The sequence below is a fragment of the Manis pentadactyla genome, chromosome 4, assembly GCF_030020395.1.
Source record: "Manis pentadactyla isolate mManPen7 chromosome 4, mManPen7.hap1, whole genome shotgun sequence".
Taxonomy (NCBI): Eukaryota; Metazoa; Chordata; class Mammalia; order Pholidota; family Manidae; genus Manis; species Manis pentadactyla.
Window position 1 is genome coordinate 19092589 of NC_080022.1, and position 17689 is coordinate 19110277.

General features: G+C 57.8%; 1 protein-coding gene across 1 annotated transcript; it reads left to right on the forward strand.

Moving 5' to 3' along the window:
* The first annotated feature begins 655 nt into the window (after positions 1 to 655).
* SELENON (selenoprotein N) lies at positions 656 to 16759 on the forward strand. Its single transcript, XM_036914789.2, has 12 exons — positions 656 to 862; positions 1536 to 1653; positions 5112 to 5242; positions 7911 to 8123; positions 8336 to 8460; positions 9020 to 9157; positions 10540 to 10621; positions 11045 to 11233; positions 11517 to 11622; positions 12724 to 12836; positions 12930 to 13031; positions 14418 to 16759. The coding sequence occupies exons 1-12, from the start codon at positions 683 to 685 to the stop codon at positions 14583 to 14585; spliced, it is 1665 nt and encodes a 554-aa protein (XP_036770684.2). The 5' UTR covers positions 656 to 682; the 3' UTR covers positions 14586 to 16759.
* The last annotated feature ends 930 nt before the right edge of the window (positions 16760 to 17689 follow it).

Sequence of the window (17689 nt, forward strand, 5' to 3'; positions counted from 1 at the left end):
AGTTGGACCATGGGGGGAGTGAAATAAGAGTTGGACTTTCTTTGTAATTTGTTTTTCTAGATAACCGAAGACATTTTAGAAGGCAGGCGGGATAAGGGTGGAGGGTGAGGTACTCTGGACCGCTGGAGGATGGTCACTGCCCTCTTCTGGCCTCCCTCAAATCTGCCAACAGTGGACATGAGGCCTGGTGGCCCGTGGGCCCCTCCCCCTGAGCTTGAGGGCTTGTGAGCCGCCCGCCCGCCCAGCCCCGTCGGTCTCCCGGTCCTCGGCCTGCGACTGCTCGGGCTCCGCCAGGCAGGATGGGAGCAGCGGCCAGGGTCGACTTAGGAACCTGAAGTGCGGGAAGGAAGCGCAGAAATGGCAAGAGGGAAGGGCCCTGAGGGAAGCAGGGGCCGCAGGGAGGCCTGGCAGCCCCTCGCTGCCTGGTGCACCGCAGCCGACTCCGCGGTACGCGCGCGGCCGCCACCAAACGCCCGGCAGCCGGTACCGGCCCCCGCCCCGCCCCGCCGCCTTGCCCCGCCCCCGCCGCCTGTGCCTCGGCAAGACCCCGCCCCTCCGCCCGAGGCCGCCCCGCCTCCGCCCCGCCCCGCCCCGCGCCTGGGCCCCTGCGAGCTCCGCCCCCGCCGTCCGGCCCCACTAGTCCGCGCCCCTATCGCCCGGGAACCGCAGCGCGGCCGCCGCCATGGGCCGGGCCCGGCCGGGCGAGCGCCGACCGCTCAGCCCCGGCCCCGGCCCCGCCGCGCCGCCGCACGCGCCCCGCCGCGCCCTGGCGCTGCTCGGAGCCCTCCTGGCCGCCGCCGCCGCCGCCGCCTCTGCCCGGGCCTACGTCCGCTATGCCGAGGCCCAGGCGGCCGCGCGGCAGGTCCGGCCCGGTGGGGAGGGCGCGGGCGCAGGGCCCGCGGGGGCCTGGGCTCCGGGGCGGCCGGGCTCGGGGAGGGACGGTCCGCGCAGGGTTGGGGGGCGGGATGGGAGGTCCGCCCGCCCGAAAGGGCTTGAGCTGAGCCGACCGGGCGGCGGGAAGGGCCGCAGGAAAGGGAGGGGATGGGGGGACCAGGGATGGGGCAGACTTGGCAGGGCTGATGGAGCGGTGAGAACACGGGCCCCATGTGAGGCAGGACTGGGACGGACTGGAAAGGTCCAGTCCGGATGGGTGACTTGGACAGTGGGCCACTTGCAGTGAACCTGGGGCCCAGGGGATCCGGAGGGGGTACTGGGGAGTTCTGGGACAGTGGGGAGAGGATCAGGAGAGGACAACTGCTGAAAAAAAGAGGGTGAAATGGGGACAGGGACAAACAGGAGGGGGACTGGGGAAGATGGGGACAGGCGGGGGTAGAGCGGACAGTGGCTGAAGGCAGAGTGAAGCAGGGACCAGGAGGCACAGGAAGTGAACTGGGCTCTGGGCCGGTGCAGAGATGGTACTTGGATAGATGGACTGGGACGTGTCGTGAGAACTCAGGAAGATGGTGATGGGAGCTGCTGGGATACCAGTTTGTGTATCCAGCTGGTGCTCAGTGTGGCCCCTTCCTCCCAAGCAGGAGTCAGCACTAAAGGCCCTGGGGACAGAAGGCCTCTTTCTCTTTTCCTCCTTGGACACTGACCAGGATATGTACATCAGCCCTGAGGAGTTCAAGCCCATCGCTGAGAAGCTGACAGGTACCAGGAGCGGCCAGGACTGGGGAGGAGGAGCCCAAGGCACCCGCCTCAGCTTCTTGGCCTCTGTGTCTCTCTGAGCAGGAGACCACGTGGAGTAGGGGGAACACTGTGCAGCCTGGCAGCCCTGGGCCTCCCCACACTGACACTTTCTAGCTGGGGGTGTGGGTGAACTGCCTCAGTCCGGCCTCGGCCTGTCCTCCACATGGGAATGCTTGTTACCTTTCCTGATGCTTTCTCAGGGCCAAGTGTCACTGTAAGCACACCATGGGTTAGCTTTTTAACCTTCCCAATGCCCTGTCCTGATCCTCGTGGTTGTAGTTTGGGAGCAGTGAAAACACAGGCCCCGTGTGAGGCAGGACTGGGACGGACTGGAAAGGTCCAGTCCGGATGGGTGACTTGGACAGTGGGCCACTTGCAGTGAACCTGGGGCCCAGGGGATCCAGAGGGGGTACTGGGAAGTTCTGGGACAGTGGGGAGAGGATCAGGAGAGGACAACTGGTGAAAAAAAAGAAGGTGAAATGGGGACAGGGCTAAACAGGAGGGGGACTGAGGAAGATGGGGACAGGCGGGGGTAGAGGCACAGGACGGCTCACTGACTTGCCCAGGCTAGAAAGGTGCAGGGCCAGTATTAGAACTGGGGCCACTGGCTCCAGGTCCCACACCCTTTGAGGATTTGAGAGGACATTTGCCAGGTGACCAGGTGACAACTGGTGAAAAAAAGAGGGTGAAAATGGGGACAGGGCCAAATAGGAAGGGGACTGGGCTATTCAGCAGGCAGGACCTATGACTTATTACTAAACATTCAGCTCTGCGTAGGTGCTATCAGGTTCTCATCCCACTCTTGCTTCCATTTTTGCCTAGTTGTAAGCAGTGATTTGGGGTTTTTTATATATATAAAGATGAGGGGCTGAAACCTAGTAACTTATCAAATGCTTCTCTTACCGTCCCACCTCCACCCAACCTGTGTCCATTTTCCTCCAAATTCTTGTGACATTTCCTAAATTTAGGATACTAGGTTCCTACCTGTTATCCAAATTGCCTGGTGTAACTAGGTCAGTAGATGGGAAAGGCAAGAGAGGCAAGGCTCTGGGGTTGAGTAACACCAAGGCAGTATGATGGGCGTTCTGTGTCTCGGGATGAGCGAGATAGGTCAGCCACTTGCTGGCCTGGGGGCCTGTGATCACTGGCAGAGGAGGCTCAGATGAAAAATATGAGTTTGCTGGAGGGGATGTGTCTGTGTCTCTTGGTGACTGTCAGTTCTGTCGTGAAAGCAGATGGGCAGGTAAACAGGTCAGCCCCGTGTGGATTTGCTTTGACCGCTAACTTTGCACACTCTTCTCTGAGCATCCACACAGCCGCCTCCTTGGCCTTTTTTCTGGTCAGAGAGTGAGAGTCCCCTCATAATGACATTGGCCGAGCTTGCTGGGCTTAGCGGCACTATTGATTTTTTTCATGTAAATCTTTTTCTCTGTCGGGGGAAGTAATCCCTCCCTCCATCACCTCCTAGGCTATTGTGAGTGTGAAACTGGAACGCGTTTTGGAAAGAAAAGAAGAAAATGAAACCCCAAACACCAAATCTAAGCAAACAATAGAGGCAAACTGTCTCGCTGGATACACTTATGAGGATGTTTCATTTTCTGCCTTAAAAGTTTTACAAATAGTCCATAATGAGTAAATGTTACTTATAAGTCAGGAAATAAAACTTTTTATGAAAAATGTCAAAGTGCCATAACATGCTGGGCATTATTAGTAATAATTAGCTGTGATTACAGTAAAATAATTGAATAAGCTAGGCACACTGATAACCGTACACATTCCTGTTGCTCCCCTCCTCCGAGGTTTCCAGATCGCTGTTTGGCACGTTTCGCTGCATTGGCTTACAGGTACAAAAACAGCGGTGATTCTCTAGAAGAGACGTTTGCATCTGGAGCTTGTGGAGGATGCTAATTAAAAGGATAGTTTCCTGATTGTAGCTTCTGAAGATTCTGACTCAGGAGATGTGAGGAGGGTTCTGGGCATCTGTAGTTTAAGAAGGCATTCTGGATGATTCTGATGATTCCTGGGTAAGAATTGCTTCGAATGCACCCATTCAGTCTGTCAGTCCTCAGCAATGCCAAGGCAGGTTCTCTGTACCACAGACCTGCCCTGGGGAAGCATTCAGCCCAAGACCCACCCCTGATTTGTCCTTTCCTAGGTGGTCAGGATTGCTACTCTTCTGTTAGTCACCCCTTTTGAAATGGGCTTCATTGCTCCTTCAAGCCTTCATCACGATGCCCTCCATACTTGGAAGATCACAGACTTGGTAGAACTCTGAGCAGGAAGCAATCTGAGAAGTCAAATGCAGCAATGGCCAGTCCAGTCTTTCCTTATATGGATGGGGAAACAGGCCATCCAGAAAATCAGGGAGAAGGGGTCTCCTCCCTTCTGACCCAGTGCCCTATGGCACCAAAGATGGCTGGATTGTGTTGCTTGCTTTCATTCACCGAGTGCCTCTCCAAGCAGTGTCGGTTTCTTCATGAATCCCTGTGACAGGGACATGCATGGCAGCATGGTCTCTATTTCTCACATAGGAAAGCCAGACGGGCTGGTTTGCCTGAAATCATCCAGGAAACAGAGCTGACCTTGACAGGGAGCTAGGCCGTTGCTGCCCAGGCTGGTGTGTCCTCTCCAAGGCCCAGACAGTAGCTTCCCTCTTTGGTGCTGGGGATCCAGCTGCTGAGAGGGACAGCTCCTGCCCGGTGCCGCCTCTGGTGGGCCCATCTCCAAGGTATCTCAGACTGGGCTGGACACAGAGGGAAGGGGGACAGTGAGACTGCAGCAGCCTGGCCTGGTGGGAAGCGCACTGGGGGAGTCGGCAGAAATAGGCTTGAGGCCCAGCTCTGTGGCTCCCTGGCCCTGAAACCTCCAGTAACAGTAACAGCTAAGGCTTATTATGGGCTTGCTCTGTACCAGGCCTGTGCTAACACTATGAGAATTATCTCATTTAATTCTCATAAGCCGCTGGGCAACCATCACACAGCTGATGAGGGGTGGGGCTGGGATTTGAACCCAGGTCATCTGCTTCCTGAGCCTTTCAGGAAACTAAGGCTCTGAGATCTTAATGCCCCCAGAAGAGGGTCATGGGTGACTGTGTGTTTAGAGTAAAACAAGCCTGGGTTTGAATCCTGACTTCCCCACTACTGAGCTATGTGACCTTGGGGAAGTGACTTCAGGGATCTGAGCCTCTACTTTCTCATCTGTAAAATGGAATTGGCAATAATGTTATTTTTGCCAATCTACCTCAACAGGGCTACTATGAAACTAAAAGTGACAATATAGGTTGTTACTTGGTAATTAACTAGGAACCCAGCTCCCAGCCTGGCTCCCTTCATCTGCCAGCGTTGAAGGTGTGGACTTCCTGAGAGAGGTGAGGCCCTGCAGCCTAAGGGCAGGACCTCCCCAGCACTCCTGTCTCATAGGGTCAATCCCTGCAGCCAGCGAGGAGGAGGAGCTGCCCCCTGACCCTAGTGAGGAGACGCTCAACATAGAAGCCCGATTCCAGCCTCTGCTCCCGGAGTCCATGACCAAGAGCAAAGAAGGGTTCCTGGGGGTAAGTTTGCGGGAAGGGCAGGGGAGCCCCCCACCGGGGGGGAGTGGACTGCAGGATCATCTGTAGGCACTCACCACCCAAGAATGGGCCTGTGCTCACCTTCCTTCCTTCATCACTGCCCTCCGCGCCAGCCCCTGGGGTCCAGATGGGGTGCGGCGGCACTGTCCCTGCAGTCCAAGCACTCAGTCTGGAGGGAGAGGTGTGAGCCTCTAACCCAGCTGGGGGATCAGGTTTGGCTTCCTGGAGGGAGTGACATCTGACAAACTGCAGGAGGAGGAGGAGGAGGACTTAGCTAGCTGGTGGCAGGGATAGGAAAGATCTTGGAGGAACCGCAAGTGCACCAGAGACTGTGTGGATGCAGCCACTTCACGTACACACATTATTTTCTGCAGGTCAGTCTTTTCCCTCAGACTATGAAATTCTTGAGGGCAAGGCTTGTGACTCACATATTTGTGCATCCCCAGGCCCCTGGCACCTGGCAGGTGCTCTGTTGAACTCTAGTGAACCAGACCTGAGGTTTGGCCCCTGACAGGAGGTCATGGGGTAGGGAAGGTACATGACAAAGGCTATCCTAACTGGCCCTGCCCTGGCCCCAGGCCCTGTGGACAAGGTGTCAAGCCCATCACCTAGGCATCCCCAGATCCTGCCTGCCTCCCCTCCCCTCTCGCCTGCTGTCCCCTCTCGGCTTTCTATATTCCAACCACTCCAGACATCAGGCCTTTCTTCCGGCTGTGTGCCTTCTCATATGCTGTTCCCTCATCAGGAACAACTTTTTCTCTTTGCCCAGCCCACTGAGCCTTTACATCTCAACTGAAATGTCACTTCAACATGAACAAAGGCAGAACATGCCAGGCCGGCCCACCAAGGTCAGGGAGCTGGTGTGGCTGGACCCTGGACACATGGGACATGGGAGGGGCATCCAGGTCAGAGGGGCTGGAAGGGAAGTTGCCGGACTGCAGCAGGTCCCAGCTGCCTGACTTTGGCTTCCGTCCTGCAGTAGCAAATTACCTTAGCAGGTTCTGAAATAGAACTGTTCCCTCATCAGTTCAATGCTTCCCAGGCTGGCAGCTGGGGAGAAATGGGAGGCAAGACCAGTTCTCAGGAGGGAGGAGGAGGTGGCAGGGATGATGGAGAGGAAATACAGTCCAGAGGCAAGGCAGAAAGGGCGTGGCTGCTGATGGGCGTGAAGGCCGGAAGGGGTGACTCAGACTCTGGCTGGTGACCAGGTACGTGGTGGGCCATTGTGCCCCCCTGGGGACTAGAGGAGGGAATGAAGTGAGTCTGGATGATATGCAGGGGGAGAGTCCCATAAGTGGTTTGGCCTCCCACAGAAAGGTCTGGGTGGAGGTGGGTCTGGCAGTGATGGACCCGGAGTGGTGTTTGAAGCTGTCCTACATAGGAGTCCCCCGCAGAGCAGTGAGAAGAGGGCGCAGCAGGTTTGGGGGGCATACCTACACTTATAAGGGAGCTGGGTCAGGAGCAGTGCCCCCAGCCCTGGCCCCCTTTGTGGGCAGCTCTCCTGCAGGGGCAGGCCAGCCTGGCGTCAGGACCTGGCAGGTGGGTAGACCCTGCCTGGCCCTGTACAGCCAGCCCTGCCTATTAGATCCCTCTGGGGGAGAGCTCTCCGCACCTCTTCCCTCCCACGCTGTGGCGATGGGGAAGGGAGAGGGAACCTGCTGCCATCAGGCTGGGGCAGCTCCCTGGTGGCTGAGTGCCCCTGAGGGGTACCAGGCCTTCACCGTCATGGTGGCTGACTGCTGCCTCAGTGGGACTCCTGCCTGCAGCCCAGAAGGTGGAGCTTTTCCCAGAGGACCTGCCTGCCCCAGGGTTCCCCCTCCATGCTCCAGGTGGGTGTGCAGACAGGCCTATGCAGTCTCTGAGCCTCATTCTCTCCTGCCCATCAGCTCATCAGACAGAAATGATGGTTCCTGCTGAGGAAATGGCTGAGGGATGCCCATTTGTCTGGGGTGCCAGCCAGCATGGTGCGGGCTATACCAGAGGCCGAGTGCTCTCAGGGGCTGGCCTTCCTTCCCTTCTCTGTGGGCTCATGCTGCTCTTGACCCTAAAAGTCAAAGGGATTTCACCCAAAAAGTAATTACCATCCCTGTCCTCAGGCGTAGCTCCAAACCCACTGACCTCATCAGTGGGATATCAGCCGCAGGGAGGTGACGTGCAGAGAGCATTTGGGAACAGAGAGCAAGGCTGGGCGGTGGGAGCTGGGGCCACTAGGGAGGGCTGTGGCACTCAGGGTCACCAGCTTGTGCAGAGGAGGGAGGCAGGACCCTGTGAGGACTGGGGCCATCTGACTGGGGCTCCGTGAGGGACAGAAGAGGCAGAACCCCAGCACAGAGCCCCCTGCTCCAGTCCAGGGTGGCCCCCCAGCCCCCTCAACTCCCCTGCCCTGAGCAAGCTGCTTTGGCCTGGGCTGGGCCTGAAGGGGCCACAGCGCCACAGCCCGTCAGGCTGGCCCGGGAGGGTGAGAGGAGCCTCAGCTCTGGCAGGCCGGTGCCGGGCTGGTGGCATCACCTGCGCAGAAGCCTCACCAACCCTCTGCTCCCTTGGCCTGTGTGTAGCTCAGGGCTCTGGGGAGGCCTCCACTCATACATGGAACAGGGAACCCCAGCGGCGGGTTTCTCAGTGCCCCAGAGCCTCAGCTCCCCTGCTCCAGGTCTCCCGCCTGGCCTTGACTGGCCTCCGTAACTGGACGGCTGCAGCCTCTCCGAGCGCAGTGTTTGCTGCCCGCCACTTCCGGCCCTTCCTCCCGCCTCCGGGCCGCGCGGAGCTGGGCGAGCCCTGGTGGATCATCCCCGGCGAGCTGAGTGTCTTCACCGGCTACTTGTCCAACAACCGCTTCTACCCACCGCCACCCAAGGGCAAAGAAGTGAGTGCCGTCGATGGTGAGGGGCGCGGCCGCTCCCTGTCTGCACGCGCGGACCCCCGGCGCCGGGTGCCCCACCTGCCCAACTGCCTCCCTGTGGACCAACCCCCAGCCTGTGTGCTGAGCCTGCAGGCCCAGAGCTGACAGTCACGTGGGGAGCAGGGTCCAGCAGGGCCCAGCAGGCCAGTGTGGGGTCTCTACCGACCTCCCCCCAGGTCATCATCCACCGGCTCCTGAGCATGTTCCACCCTCGGCCCTTTGTGAAGACCCGCTTTGCCCCCCAGGGGGCCGTCGCCTGCCTGACCGCCATCAGCGACTTTTACTACACTGTGCTGTTCAGGTGGGTGGACCTTGTGGCCCGTACCCCCCCCACCACCACCACCACCCCGGGCCTAAGACTGCAGGGCAGTTGGGAAGGGAGCAGCGCGGGAGGGCAGGGGCTGACGGGAAGCCCCCTGCTCTACCACCTCCCACCCCACGGTCTCTGGTGAGCAGCCTTGGCTCTCAGCCTGTGGGTCATAGCGGTGGGGACTTCCTCGGAGGAGGACAGGAGGTGTGGAGCCTGTGTAGCATGAGGCTGGTGGCCGTGATTGCCATCCGTACAGAGGTGGGGGGTGTATAAGAGCCATGGCACCGGGGCACACACACCTTCAGAGGCTGTGAGAGCGCAGACAGAGCCAGTGAGGCTTCCAGAGAAGGCAACACGTGTCCTGGGCCCTGAGGTGGGCAGCAGCTGGAAGGCCTGGCGTCCTCCCCCTCCCCACGCATTCTCCTTCCCCTCCTGCCCAGCCCTCTCCTCTGCACAAGTCTGGCCAACAGGCCCCAGGCTCTGGGGCAGGAGTGGGAGGGGAGGCTCCAGCTCAGCAGGGGCCGCTGCCAGCCAGGCTCCTTCCCGCCAGGATCCACGCCGAGTTCCAGCTCAGCGAACCGCCTGACTTCCCCTTCTGGTTCTCGCCCGGCCAGTTCACCGGCCACATCATCCTCTCCAAAGACGCCACGCACGTCCGCGACTTCCGGCTCTTCGTGCCCAACCACAGGTGGGGGACCCTTGGCCCTGTCCCTGGCCTAGCCTGGCCCCTTGCCGCATTTGCCACCCCACCTCCCGGCCTCAGGAACTCAGATGCAGGGGCCCAGAGGCACCCTCAGTCCCTGCCCCTCCTTCACTCCCCAGAGCCACTTCCCTTGGGAGGGACCTCGAGCTGACCCAGGAGGAGGCAGCCTGTGGTGGGCTGAGGGGCGTCATTCCATCATCTGACAGCATGTCCCAGGTGCTACGTGGGTCTGGCCCACCCACTCTGCCAGGGACCCAGTACAGTGTCAATAGACCCTCCCCGAAGCTGGAGCCTGCCTGTCAGCTTCTCGTCTCAGGGTCAGCCTCTTGTCTGGGAAGCGTGAGGCCGTGGTTTCAAGTCTGTCCAGAGTCCTTCCTGATAGCCAGTGGCCACTTGGTGGGTCTGAGTGACTCAGTATAAGGACAAGACCTGGGCTGGGAGCCAGGAAGCTCGTAGTCAAGTCTCAGCCATGCCCTGGTGGACTGTGTGGCTGTGTCCTGGCCTCCAAGATTTAGTTTCCTCCTCTGGCAGGTGGGAGGCTGGCTCATGACAGCAGTGAGCAGATAGTCAGGGCAGCCTGGGAAGAGAAGGCAGCCTCCAGGGGCAGGAGTGGCTTCTCAGCTCCCAGAGGGAGGGAGCTTCCCAGGCCACGGGACAGTGAGGAAGAAGGATGAGTGTTCCTGCCCTCTGACCTCAGCAAGCAAGCACCTGTGTTGCCCCTGGCCCAGTCCAGGGCACACGGGCCTCCAGCGCAGGGTTGGAAGTGGGGGTCCTGGACTGGAAGAGACCGGAGAGGGGCAAACGACTAGTCCCAGGACCAGCTGTTTCTGGGCCTGTGTCTTAGGACCAGGCCCCAGGGACTGCTGAGCCCCTCCCAGGGCACCCAGCTCTCTGCCCAGTGCAGTTGGTTGTCAGTCCTGGGGCGCCCCCATGTGGCAGATCTTCAGATGGCACATGATCGGGCCAGACCTGCTGGAGAGGGAGTAGTCGTGCAGGGAGGTACCAGGTTTTCAGGTTTTTACCCCTGCCCTCTCTGTGCCATGGGGAAGGCACTAATGATCACTCTGTCTGGAAGGCTCATGGGCAGAACATGAGACATGGATGTGACGTGTAAAGGGCCGGGCCAGTGGAGGGTGGTATGGTTGCAGGGCCTTAGGATGGGCAGCCCAAGGAGAGGAAACGACTCAGCCCCTGCAGTTAAATCCCAGCAGCTCTGGGCCCTCGGGCTCACTGCGCCAAGCTTCAGTGTCCCCATCTGTAAAATGGGATCAGCTGTAGTACTGTCAGCGAGATACAGTCTGACATGTGGTTAATGGGCCTTGGTGACGGTGGTGTTCTGCCCCGGCCGTCCTTTCACCCATCCCCAGGTCTCTGAATGTGGACATGGAGTGGCTGTACGGAGCCAGTGAGAGCAGCAGCATGGAGGTGGACATTGGCTACATACCCCAGGTGAGTGCCCAGGCTGTCCCCACCCGTGGAGGGAGGCAGGGCTCAGCTGCAGGGCCCTGCCACAGGGCCTCTCAACCTGGCTGCAGGGAGGGCCCAGCTGGCTAGGAGCCTCAGGCATTCTGGGGTAAAGGACAGAGCTTGGGAGGCTGAGGCCAAAGGAGGATTCTAGGACACCACCAGTTCCTGCACACACAGAGTCCAGCGTCTGCCTTGGGCCCTCAGATGGCTTCATGCAGTGGAAGGAGCCCTGGCTGGGCACTGGCTCTGTCCTGGACTCACTGCATAGCCTTGATCAGGCTGCCCTTCCCTGGGCTTCAGTCTCCCCACCTCTGCAATGAGTGGAGGGAGTCCTTGAGGGTCCCCTAGGGCCCCTTAAGGATCCTTTCCCATCTCTGAAACATCCCTCACTGACTTCCGGCCCAGATGGAGCTGGAGGCCACAGGCCCCTCAGTGCCCTCTGTGATCCTGGACGAGGATGGCAACATGATTGACAGCCACCTGCCCTCAGGGGAGCCCCTCCAGTTTGTGTTTGAAGAGATCAATTGGCAGCAGGAGCTGAACTGGGAGGAAGCTGCCCAGCGCCTGGAGGTGGCCATGTACCCCTTCAAGAAGGTGAGTCCAGGCGGGTGTGAGAGCCAGGGTCAGGCTCCATGGGGCCAGGGTCAGGGGCACAGCAGGTGGACGCAGAGTGCTGAGCTGGGTACGAGGAGCTGCCTCCGTGCAGGCCCAGCCGGTGCCAGTGGAGCCTCTCTTTGCCATCAGAAGTGGGAGGAGGCATCCCCTGGCTCAGCAGCACTCCTGCACGCAGGTGCACACGGGCGCACTCACAGACACAGCCTCTGAGCAGGAGTCTGGCTGCACAAAGTAGCTTCTCTCTGTCTCGGCTTGGCTCCAGGTCACCTACCTGCCATTCACCGAGGCCTTCAACCAAGCCAAGGCCACGAACAAGCTGGTGCACTCAATCCTGCTGTGGGGGGCCCTGGACGACCAGTCCTGCTGAGGTGAGGGAGCCCCTGCCAGTCTGAGGGGAGGATGCGGGAGACTCCACACTTCCTGGGATGCAGGAGGCCGTGAGACCAGTGGACTCTCCTGCTGGAGCAGGTGGGGTCGGGGGCTACCCAGGGCAGGAGCTGGGAGGGAGGGCTTGGGTGTTTTGTGCTGAGCTCAGAGGAAGCTACTGGACACAGAAGAAAGAGCCCTGCTCAGCCATTTGCAGCATGGAGACCTTGGCCAATGGACTTCCCCTCCTTGAGCCTCCGTTTTTCTCAACAATAAAAGAGGGGTAGCATACTTCCTTCCCAGAGTTGTGAAATGGATGTGAAAATGCCCGTGTTCTGTAAAGTGCTACACACAGTGAGATAAATAGTGTCACAGGCTGGGTATGTGTTCACTTATCAAGAAAGTTCACTGAAGACCTGCTGGGCACAAAGTTCTTTGGGTGTATGACAGTGGGTTCAAATAAGTAAAACAATGTCCCTGACCTTGTCCAGCCAATCAGTATACATCCTGGGCACCTCCTGAACCAAGCCATATGGTGGGTGCCAGGAATTTTGCCATGAAGAGGTCAGAAGTGGTCCCTGTCCTCAGGGAGCACACAGTGTGTGCAGAGGTCAGACATTGAATGGATAAATACAAGCATGGTGAGTGTTACACAGGTAAGGTCCAGAGTGACACAGGAGCATATAACTGAGGTGGGGGCTGGGCAGAGTTAGGAAAGACTTCTTAGAGAAAGTGACATTTTAGCTGAGACTTTAAAGGGTGAGTAGGAGTTTGTCCACAGACAGGAGAAAGAGTGTTTTAGGTGGCAATCTGTGCAAAGGCCCTGAGGCACAGAATTTAGTGGATAAGCACCGTCTCCAAGTCTTTAGGCCAGGTAGATATCCCCTCCCCCATCTCAAATCTCAGCCCAGAATGCAGTATGTTATTGATATTAATTACAGCTACCATTTATTCAGCACCTACTCTGGGGCAGGCTCTTTGAATATGTTATTTCACCTGGATGCAGAGACCATTCTATAGTCTGTAAGGTTTATCTCCAATAGAAAACCCAGTAAGACATGTGCAGATGCCTCAGTTTTCTGGCTTTGTCCCTCTCTAAACAGGTTCAGGGCGGACTCTCCGGGAGACCGTCCTGGAAAGTCCGCCCATTCTTGCCCTCCTCAACGAGAGCTTCATCAGCACCTGGTCCCTGGTGAGGGAGCTGGAGGACCTGCAGGTGAGTGGCAGGTGGGTGAGAACAGCCCTGTGGGAGTCCCTGGGACAATGTTGAGGGCTGAGCCATCAGGAATGTGCCCAACTGTCCCCATAGAACAACCAGGAGAACCCCTCCCATCAGAAGCTGGCTGGCCTGCACCTGGAGAAGTACAGCTTCCCCGTGGAGATGATGATCTGCCTGCCCAATGGCACTGTGGTAGGCAACCCCACCACCTGTACCCAGCCCAGGCCAGGCCTTGTGGGGCAGAGGAAGCAGCGAGTATGGGGCATGAGCTTGCAGACCTCCTCAGGCTTCGGGTCTGGCTCCACTACTTCCTGCCTGGTTTCTTAGCCCCCCGGAACCGTGGTTACCCCCTTCTGTAATAGGAATTGTGATGTCCACTCTGCCTGCCTAACGCAGGTGTCAGAACACTTCTGCAAGACAGAGGACCTCAACCACACTTTGGGGACCAGGCAGCAGTGGGCACAGCCTAGCAGCAGAGTGGTCAGGAACCTGGCCTGGAAGGGAGTCACCTTGGATCTCTGGGACAGCCCTGGGACAGGAGGAGGGAGGGGCCAGGCCTGTGCCAGGCAGTGAGGACCAGGGGAGACCCCAGGATAAGCCAAGCTTCCAGACCCTACCTGTCCCTGTACCTTACAGTGACTTACACATGTCCTCCTGTTAGATTCTCACAACAACTTTGGGTGGTAGATGATCACAAACAACAAAACTGAGGCTCAGAAAGGTCCAGAAACTTGGCAAAAGTTGCAGTTAAGAAGTAAAGCTAGTTTTGAAACCAAGCCCACCTGTGCACCTCAGAATCTCCTGTTATGATCAAAGCTGCCCTTTATCCTTTTAAGTCCCAAGGGATGGTTAGTGGGGACTGAGGCTGCAGGAGAGGGGCCCTCTCCCCCAGCCTCTCAAGGTGGGGAGCAACACTAGGGCGGGATCTGGGGCTGGCCTGGAAGAGGGTACCGCTGTCTGGAGGCGTCTGCTGTCCGGGGCTTACAGTGACGGGAGTGGGCCCGGTGGTGCTGGGAGCCAGCGCGCACTCATCCGCGGGAGCTCACCAGGCGGAGCTAGGCCAGGCGGGGCCCTGGGGTCACGAAGCTGGGTGGGCAGCCCTGCTGGGGCCTGGTGTGCATTTTCCCGCTCACTTACTGATTTGTTTGTTCGCTCTGCTGTTCACGGGGCACCTGACCTTAAGGAGCTCACTAGCTGGAGTGAGAGGCAGATGGGAAGGAGGCCCACATATGGGTGGGCATTTTGACAGGGGTGGTTGTGGACGTCCAGGGTCGCAGGAACAGAGAAGCGGGTCCTGTGGTGAGGCTGAGGGGAAGGTGTCCGGCTGCCACCTAGTGGACAAGGTGTGGAGGAGGGGGCCCAGTGTGAAAAGAGGCAAGAGGGGTCCAGCCTGGCCCCAGGCAGGTGCTGTGAAGGCCTCAGGGAGTCCTGCCCATCTGCCATCCGCCTCAGAGCGGGACAGTCAAGCCCTGAGAGTGGCTGCTTCTCTCCAGTGAGCCTGAGCAAACTGGAAGCAGAGGAAAGCGGGCGCCCAGGCTGAGCCCGGGGCCTGCCCTCCTCAGCCAGCCCTTCCCTCAGGTCCACCACATCAACGCCAACTACTTCCTGGACATCACCTCCATGAAGCCTGAGGACGTGGAAAAGGTCTTCAGCTTCTCGTCCACCTTCGAAGACCCATCTACAGCCACCTACATGCAGTTCCTGAAGGAGGGCCTTCGGCGGGGCCTGCCCCTCCTCCAGCCCTAGCGTGCCAGCTGGGCTGTGAGGAGCCAGGCGGGGTGAGGGAGTGGGGAGGGAAGGCCTCCAGGCCTGGGACCCCAGATGCAGGGCGATCCTCACCATTGCAGACTTCAGGCTCCCCCCGCCCCCACCACTCCCAAGCTGCCTGTGGGGTTGGAGGTCTATGAAGCGTGGCCACCCTAGCTTTGCCTCAGTGATGGGGTAGACCAGGAGGTGCCAGGGCTGACTGGACGGGTGAACCCCAGCTCTAGCTGCCACCATTGGCCCTTTACTACTACCTACATGGCTCTAGAAGCTGCTTCTGACACCCAAAATGGGGCCTGGGGTCATCTCTGTGGGCCTCACACACTCAGGCACATAGTCAGGGTCCTTGCAGAGTAGAGAATAGGGAGGAGTGGGTGCTAGGAAGACAGGGTCACCCCTCTCTCCTTACTTTCACCCCCTACCAAAAAAAAATCAAGCCCTAAGGGTGAGGGGGTATCAGAGACGTATTATTTGTCTGGAAACTTCTTCCTGGCCTTGGCTGCCCTCACCCGCCTGCTGTCCCCGTGGGGTCGGCCTCAGCTTGAGATAATCTTCTGGGGGCTCTGGGAAGAACCCTTCTTCAGAAGGGGCAATCATACTGTGCCCCAGACCTTAGCTCCCCAGAACACTCAGTCTGACCTGTGATGGGACCCCAGAAGCTATGTCAGGATTTGTGGAGGCTGGCTGTCCGGGAGCTTTGTTGTGACATAGGCTTCTGCCCTTAGCATGGGGTCTGCTGAGGGCTACCTGAGGCTCAAGGCCACAGCACCCCCACTGCCAGCCCTACACAGGGTCACAGTAGGACTGCTAGAGCCAGTGCCCCCATAATGCTTCCAGCCCCTCAGACTTCAACCCCACAGAAGTGTAGCCGAGCCAAAGAATGCAGCCACCCCAGAGCTAGAGCTGTCCCAGCTGTCAGGGACCCCAGACCAGCCTGTCAACCACTGAGTGGCTGTTGTCCCTCGTTGGCCAATCTTAGGCCCCAAGCCACTGACTACAGCCAGTCTCTTTTTTATACATGCAGAAAAGTGTTTTTATGTGAACTTTCTCACAGTTTTTGGTATTTTCGGTAACCCTAGGGCTGAGGAGAAAGAAGGGACAATGGCTTCCCCCAGCAGCAGCCCCATGATGGCTGGATCTGAAATCCTAGATGGGTCCAGCTTGATGTCTTTGCAGTTGCATCTATGGGAAGAAATAGTCCTCTTTCTGTTCTCCCCTTGATTTTTTAAAAAACAGTTCTCAGAGGGTCCACGTACACCCAGCTCTGTCCTTGTCCTCCATGCAGGCCCATGATAGCTGCTTGGGTTTTCAGTAAAGCTTGGAGCCGAGCCTGCTCCCGCCCTCACCCCACCGGGGCTCGCCCTTAAACCAGGGAGAGGAAGGAAGGCAGATGTTTCCCGAGACACACTCCCAGGCCTCCCGTCTGCTGAGTGGCCCTGCGTGCCACTGGAGTGTCCACGCTGAGCCTTCTCTTCCTGAGGCACTCCGTTAGGATTACAAGTATTTTCTGATTTAAGCCTCACGGGAAGCCTGTGAGGTGGATATTAAGTGTCCCCATTTTGCAGATGAAGAAACTAAATCTCAGGGCGGTGAAGTGACTTACCCAAGGTCACTCAGTGGTAGCCTTGAGATTCAGCTTGTGTCTTGATTTTGGAGTTTTTGTTTTGCACCACACCCCACCTCTGCACTGCCTGTTTTCACTGAGGTGAGAAAGAAAGCCTTTGGAACCAGGACGTAACATTCCCCTCTGATCTCCAGCCCAAACGGGACATGAGCCAGCAAGCTCAGCCAAGTTGTGACCGTCAGGGAGGCAGTGCTTCTGTGCCTCTTCCAGGCAGGGAGGGCACCTATGCCCGGCTCAGTGCTTCCAGGCATTGGGTGGCAGTAGCTCCTGCCATGAGCCACCCAGTGTCAGCAGAGACCCAGCCTCCCCACCCAGCAGGCTCTTCCCCTCACGCTGGTCCAGGAGGGCTAGCTCCACATTGAGTCATCCTTGTCCCCTGCAAGGCACTGATTGCTTGGACTTTCTGCTCCTGCATCAGATGCCAAAGCAGCCATGAGCAGATGGGGGAGGGCCCCCAGCTGCCCTCATCACCCCCCTGCCACTGCCCTCCCCTGTCCCCAGCATATCCTATAATAAAATTGGAGAGACTTGGGTGGTTCTTAAATGTCTTTCCTCTGAGTGGGAGATGTTCAGTTCTGGCCCTGGTCTGACTCCTCTGTGGGACTGTCTTGGCACATGGGCAAGAGGTGTGTGGCTGGAATGCATTTGGGAACTATCTTTTCTGTCACCAGAAGGTTCAAGTAACTTTTTAAAAATACACTTGTGATACAATGGACTATTATTCAGCCATAAGAAGAAAACAAATCCTACCACTTGCAACAACATGGATGGAGCTAGAGGGTATTATGCTCAGTGAAATAAGCCAGGCATAGACAAGTACCAAATGATTTCACTCATCTGTGGAGTATAAGAACAAAGCAAAACTGAAGGAACAGAAAAGCAGCAGACTCAGACTCCAAGAAGGGAATGGCAGTTACCAAAGGGGAAGGACTGGGAGGATGGGTGGGGAGGGAGGGAGAAGGGGATTAAAGGACATTATGATCACACATAACGTAGCGGGGTCACGGGAAAGGCAGTACAGCACAGAGCAGACAACTAGTGACTCTATAGCATCTTACTATGCTGATGGACAGTGACTGCAATGGAGTGTCGTAGGGGACTTGATAATATGGGGGAATGTAGTAACCACAATATTGTTCATGTGAAACCTTCATAAGATTGTATATCAATGATACCTTAATAAAAAAAATACGTTTGTGATAGGACGTAACATTCCCCTCTGATCTCCAGCCCAAACAGGACATGAGCCAGCAAGCTCAGCCAAGTTGTGACCGTCAGGGAGGCAGTGCTTCTGTGCCTCTTCCAGGCAGGGAGGGCACCTATGCCCGGCTCAGTGCTCCCAGGCATTGGGTGGCAGTAGCTCCTGCCATGAGCCACCCAGCGTCAGCAGAGACTCAACCTCTCTGCCCAGCTACTAATAGTAGCTAATACTGCTACTAGTAGTAGGGCTTACTAATTTCAG